At 48.6% G+C, this 6,000-nt stretch overlaps 1 protein-coding gene across 1 annotated transcript in view; it reads left to right on the forward strand.

The window, feature by feature from the left end:
- Positions 1–5,666, forward strand: part of STPG4 (sperm-tail PG-rich repeat containing 4) — a 38,614-nt gene extending 32,948 nt beyond the window's left edge. Inside the window, exons 7-8 of the mRNA XM_030858364.2 lie at positions 2,824–2,928; positions 5,550–5,666. Of these exons, the coding sequence (XP_030714224.2) occupies positions 2,824–2,928; positions 5,550–5,666 (222 nt within the window). The remainder of the gene's footprint in view (positions 1–2,823; positions 2,929–5,549) is intronic.
- Positions 5,667–6,000: the final 334 nt, after the last annotated feature.

Raw genomic sequence — 6,000 nt, forward strand, 5'->3', positions numbered from 1 at the left:
TCCATTTCTCAACACACATTCAGAGGCATCCTGGACCAAGTCCCCTTCCCTCCTTTCAGCTCTGCCCACTTGCCATCCTTGGTTAGGGCAGAATCGGGGACTCTGCTGGAGCTGCTTCCCGCCCATTGCAGGGCCCTGGCCTGACCATTACTTCTCACTTAGAGCAGGGTTCCTGTGGCTTCTGGAATAAGAACTTGGGCCCATATCCACTTCCTTAATGTTCCCCACTTAAAAGATCCCATGTAACACATGGGGGGCAAATAGCATTTAGTAATTTCTTTCTGCCCTAAGTCTCAGGCCCTTTGATTCAGATGACCGGGCACATGCAGGGAGGCTGCTGGATGGCATAGGCTTCGCCAGGCCTGGCACCTGGCCTCCCAAGCAGCTCATGACTTGGAAGCTTAGAAGTGAAACCACATGAGGCCTGGGGGGAAAGGGTGCAGGTCACAGCATTTCTTAGCCATCCTGCAGACAGCTAGGCTGTCGTAGGCGGAGAGTCGGTGGTAGCACCCTCAGCAGCATCTTTTGCCCCAGCTACCGCTTTGGCTTGAGAGCTTACATTTCTTACGGCCAAACCAAAGGGACTTTGTGCAAACCATTCCTGTCCAGATTTCCCCGTCTTTCTATGCCTGTGTTCTTATCGTGGCGTGGACTTCTCCAGTGGGAGTGCAGAGGTTGGTCACGTCGTACGGAGAGCCTTGCCCTGACAGCGACCTTTGTCCCATGGATGCGTCAGGTTGAAAACACGGCTGTTTTCATCTCTCTGCCACGAACTGTAAAATGATGAGGCGCATCCCTTGATTACCAGATTTGTGCTTGGCTGATAATAACAGACTTCATTCGTGGTGGATAATTGAGAATGGCAGCCCGAATTATGCTGCTGTGCCACCCAAAGGAGAACAGGGTTTTGAAAGCCTTGCCCTTAAACCCTGAGAAGGGGCTGCAGCTGGTGCTTGTTCAGCCAAAGCCATTGAGCTACCTTGTGGCTCAGCCTCGTATGTTACAGGATCTTACAGGAACATTTCTGTTCTAACCTTACTGCCTCGTATGTTACAGGATCTTACAGGAACATTTCTGTTCTAACCTTACTGCTCATTTTCTTTCTTTCCCTACCCCCTTCTTCACTTACCCAATTTCCATATTCATTTATCTATACATTAGGTATAATTTTTTTTCATATTTCAAGAGTACTTAAGTCCATCATAAAAAAATTAGAAATTGCCAATAAGCAAAAAAAAAAAAAAAAAAAGTTTCTTTTTACTCAACACGGCGCCACCTGGAGAAAACTACTGTCAGTGAACATTCCATTTCCAGTTTTTTTATGCACACTTTTTAAAGCTTGCATTGTTAACGATATTTGGGAATAGTGTTTATGTCCCTAAAAATTCATCAACCTGGATGGCTGGATGGAAGAATCACAATTTATTTAACCAGGCACACGTCTTTTAGAAACAATGTTATAGTGAATGTCTCTGTGGCCAAATGTTTGCACACATCCTCAATTGTTTTCTTAGGAAGAATTCCTAAAAATGGAATTGATGGGTCAAAATGATAAATATATATTGTCTTTAACTTTGTACTGTAGAAAGTTTAAAAATATATACCACATAGACAGAACCCCCATGTACCCATTCGAAAGTGACCAGCTCCTGGCCAGTCCATACCCCACCCACTTCCCCTAGTTCCTGTGTTGTTTAGAAACAGATCCAAGACATCATGCCAGAAAGACTCTTTTCTGTCAAATAGCACAGGTATTTGAAAATGGGAGAGGAAAAGAAGTGAATTGCCAGAAAATAAAGAAAGGTTAATATTTTGTCTATGTTATCTACGGTGCTGTTTGGGCTGTGTTCATTTTCCTGCCATACCTGGGCTCAGGACTCATTATCTGTCTTCTGGGTTCCCGCAGCAATCTTGTAACCAGACTCCTTTCTTCTTTCTCTCCCTTTGGATAGGTATATCTGTTTTTAAGATGTTTCATAGCTTGCCAAATTGTGTGCTTCAGAAAGGCTAATCAAATTAATACTTCCACCAGAGTCATATAGGAGTGTCCACGCTGTGGATAAAGTTTTCCTCCCTCCTTTCCTCCCTCCCTCCCTCCCTTCCCCCTTCCCTCTCTTCCTTCCTCCCTCCCTCCCTTTCTTCCTCCCTCCCTCCCTCTCTTTCTTTCCTGGCCCCCACAAAAGTATCTCTTTGTTTTAATGACACCTTATTTGGTTATTAATGACCTTAAAGCCCGCCCCAGCCCCCAGTTTCCTCACTGCATTTCCTCTTTGTGAATTGCCTTTTGCTAACTTTTCTTTAGAGGTGTTTGTCTTTTTAAAATTGTATTCATGCATTTCTGTTAACCTCATAGCATTGTATCAACACTTAGGTCAGTGAATTGCTGTGAATACTTTTTTTTTTTTTTTGGACTAAGAGAACATGTACTGCATTTATACGAAAGAATGAGCATGTTTTATAAAGCTAACAGCTCAGAGCAGCAAGTCACCGTCAACAGAGGGACAAGAATGATGTGAGGCCTGCAGGGGTGGGCAGGGGGCCTGGGAGAGAAGAGGGCATCCAGGCAGGGACAGGGGAGACTTTCACAGGTCACCTAACTCCAGTCTTCACAGTCATCCATGAGGCAGGTAAAGCAGGTATTATTCCCATTCACAGTGGCCTGTGCCAGGGCACACCTTAATAAGATCTTCTGAGCCCCAATCCAGGGATTTTTCTACCCTATCACACTGATTCATATGCTTATTCATAAAAGGCAAATATAGCATCAAAATATATCTGATATCACTATTTATGAAACACTTAAAAAAATTTTTTTTTCTACAGCGTGAAGGCCCAGGACCAGGTCGTTATGACTTGAAAATACCTTCAGTAAGTTCTGTTACTTCCTGTTTTCAATCCAGAGTACCTCGATTCTTGCCGGCCTGTTCAGTAAGTATCCTAAAAGACAGATGTGGTTGTAGGTTTTGTGGCTGGTGGGTGGGTGGGGAGTGGGCATTGGGGGTCGGATGGGGGTAGCAGAGTTATATACAATTCTAGTATATATACACTAAAATTGCTTCTCAGGGCAGCAAAGGGCATAGAGCTTCCTCGGCAAGCCCTCGGCCAGCTTCAGGCTCAGAGTGACTCCAGACCTGAAGGCCGTGGCTGAATTATGGGTCCAGGTGCGAACAGCCAGCACAGTAATTAGCCATCGGTGTTATGTCCTGGATGCTCTGGGGGGAAACTCCTTTAACGCATTGAAGCCAGCAGTGGGCACAGGCTGCCCCCGCCCATCCAGAACTGCCATTCTTTGTGTATGTGTCTTCTGGGAACAAAAAGTCACAGCAGAAACATTATGATTGAACCAAAGGGCACCATTAAGGCCTGAGCCATCATCCTGCCCCCAAGGACTCTGGACAGACAGGGAAGAGGCTCACGTTCCTGGAGATACACAAAGAAGGTGGATTCTGGGAGTGTGCGAGAGCCTCTGAGGCCTAGAGAAGACCAAGAAGGATGGCAAAAGCATAACACGGAGCTTATGAAAGTGGCTAGGGCTGTTGTTCGTTTGATGCTAAAAGTTTGAATTCCCCTGGCCTTGTTCCTAGCCAGCACCTCAGTCTGAAAGTCCCCCAAGCTCAGTGGTTTGTAGCCTCATTGGACATGGTTAGGAAGACAGAAACACGAATTCTGCTCATGAGAAAACAAAACCACCCCGGGGTGGGGGGCGAACAAGGAGGGTGGGAGGAGCTGGGGCGGTGGGCAGGAGGCCGCTGCCTGCAGGTCACCTCCCCCAGCACCCCCTGGGTTGTCCCAGGCCATCTCGCTGCAGAGCTGCCAGCTGCGGTGCTACAGTGTGGCAGCAGTGTGGTCTTTCTCTGGAGGAATACTGGGGAGGCCCCACCAATAATATTAAAAACACACCAACAGCAGGAGGCTAGTGGATCCCTTCAGCGGGTCCTCACACCCTAGCGGCATTATCATGACCCAAACACAGATTTTTGTCAGAGCTCACAGCTCCTCAGGAAGTTGGAGTCATGCTAACCAAACTCCAGGGAGACTGATGGAGAAGCCGGAAGGTGTGGTATTCATTTACAAGTGTCCGGCAAGGGGGCTGGTGTCTGGGGCCGCTGCTCTGTGGAGCGTCTCCCCTTGTAGGAAACTCGGAAGGAAGCCAACGACAATCAGAAATTTGCTTGGTGACAGTGGAATCAGGGCTGGGGGATGGAGCCGGATGTTCTCAAGGTCTGAGAACCACACCCAGTAGCCTCCTGAGGGGTGGCCTTGCGAGGCCCAGGCCCACGAACCTCCTGTTTGGGGACTGGCCTTCCAGGACTCCACACGCATGCTGCTTCCTCATTAAGAGCACTAATAAAGGCTTCAGCTTCCTTTGACGTCTGGCCAGGAGTTGATTAGATTTCCAGGCTGCTCCCCTGCTTTTGGCAAGGAAAACATCCTGTCTAAAGCAGCGTCTGCAGGCAGCTGATCTCATCCACTCTGGGCTGACGCTCTAGTAATCCTGTTTCCACTCTCACTGTTTCCTGAAGAGATAACAAACTGCAAGGGAGGATGGCAATGACAAGCAGGTGATGATAGGGGATAATAATAGCGGTGGTGGCTAGCGTGTGGAGCAGTACCTGCTGCCAGCCTGGGGGTGCTGTCTGTCTTTGGGGGCCCCCAGTGAACCTCAAAACCTCATTTGCTGGGTGAGGCGTGGGAAGCATGTGGCCCAGGGTCATACTGAGCCATTGGTGGTAGGACTAGGACTCAAACCCAGCCCCGTCTGACATTAAAACCCTTCCCTTAACGGTACCCAGAGACACCAGTGTGTCGCTAAGATAAAATATTGGGGCATTCAAGAATGTGTGGGTGCACCTCAGCATGGGCAACACTGACTTCAGAAATCAAAGTCTTCGTCTATGAGAATGACATTCATTTATATCTTATCACTACAGAAGAGAAGCTTTGTTTAAATAATTGGCTAAATAATTTTTCAAGAATTTCATCAAAATGAAAACATGGCTTTTCAAAATTAGAACTCGTCAGTCCCTTGAGAATACATCCCTCTGAGCCCGAGGTCCACAGCCCCTGGTAGTGAAGCACCTTACTCTATTACCCTGGGGAAAACGATGGAAACACACGAGTTTGGGCTTTTGAGGTCAACCACCCAGGTTCAGAATCCATCCTCTCCAACCCATTACCACTAGACTGAGGTCATTGAGGGCGGAGGGCAGGGGGAGACGCTGGCATCCCCAGGGACAGGGGTTGCCCTGGAGAAAGCGTGCCTTGAGGTGAGGGTGGGATGTGAGCCCGCCTCCCCTGGGCTGTCACTTGCTTGTCCTCTCTTCTCTCAGCACCTCTGCAGCCTTGGGGAGAGCCGTGGACAGGATCAGGTCTCAGCCCCTAGGACAGGCTCCAATTCCAGGGTGCACAGGCCCCAGCCCCGGCCACTGTGGCCCTCGTCTCCCTCCGTAGGGACTTGCCAGCCACGTCTGAGCGCACAGCCAGGCTCAGGAGGCTTCAGGTTCTGGCGTCACTATCTCATCACTCCCTGTTTTCTGTTGTGTTTTCAGAAAACGCCAGGCCCAGGAGCATACACATCTTCAGCACAATTCCCCAAGCAGCCCCGGACCGTAGCCAAAATGGGCCGAGGACATAGCCTTTTCTTCAACAACACAATTGGCTTTTAAAATAAACCCATCTTGGCCGTAAGCGACTTTGAGTTTTAGGAAGTTCTTATGTTTAGAAAACTCTATTTTGTCTCTTCTTTAGGAGGGTTTGACCACAGACCATAATCGGTGGCCTGCGGGGACCACCCAGCCCACTTATCTGGAATAGTCCCAGCAAAATGTCCAGTTCACGTGCAGAAGTTTCCTAGTTTGAACAATCAGTTATATGTTCCCTCTGTGTGTTGTCAGAGGGTGTATCCCCAGAGGCTGTGCCCCTGGGCTGCTCTCACAGCACCTGGACGGGCCCTGATATGTCAGGTGGGCTCTGTGTGACCTTGGGCTCTCTAGCTGGGTC

This window comes from Globicephala melas, chromosome 12 (genome assembly GCF_963455315.2).
Source record: "Globicephala melas chromosome 12, mGloMel1.2, whole genome shotgun sequence".
NCBI classification, from domain to species: Eukaryota; Metazoa; Chordata; class Mammalia; order Artiodactyla; family Delphinidae; genus Globicephala; species Globicephala melas.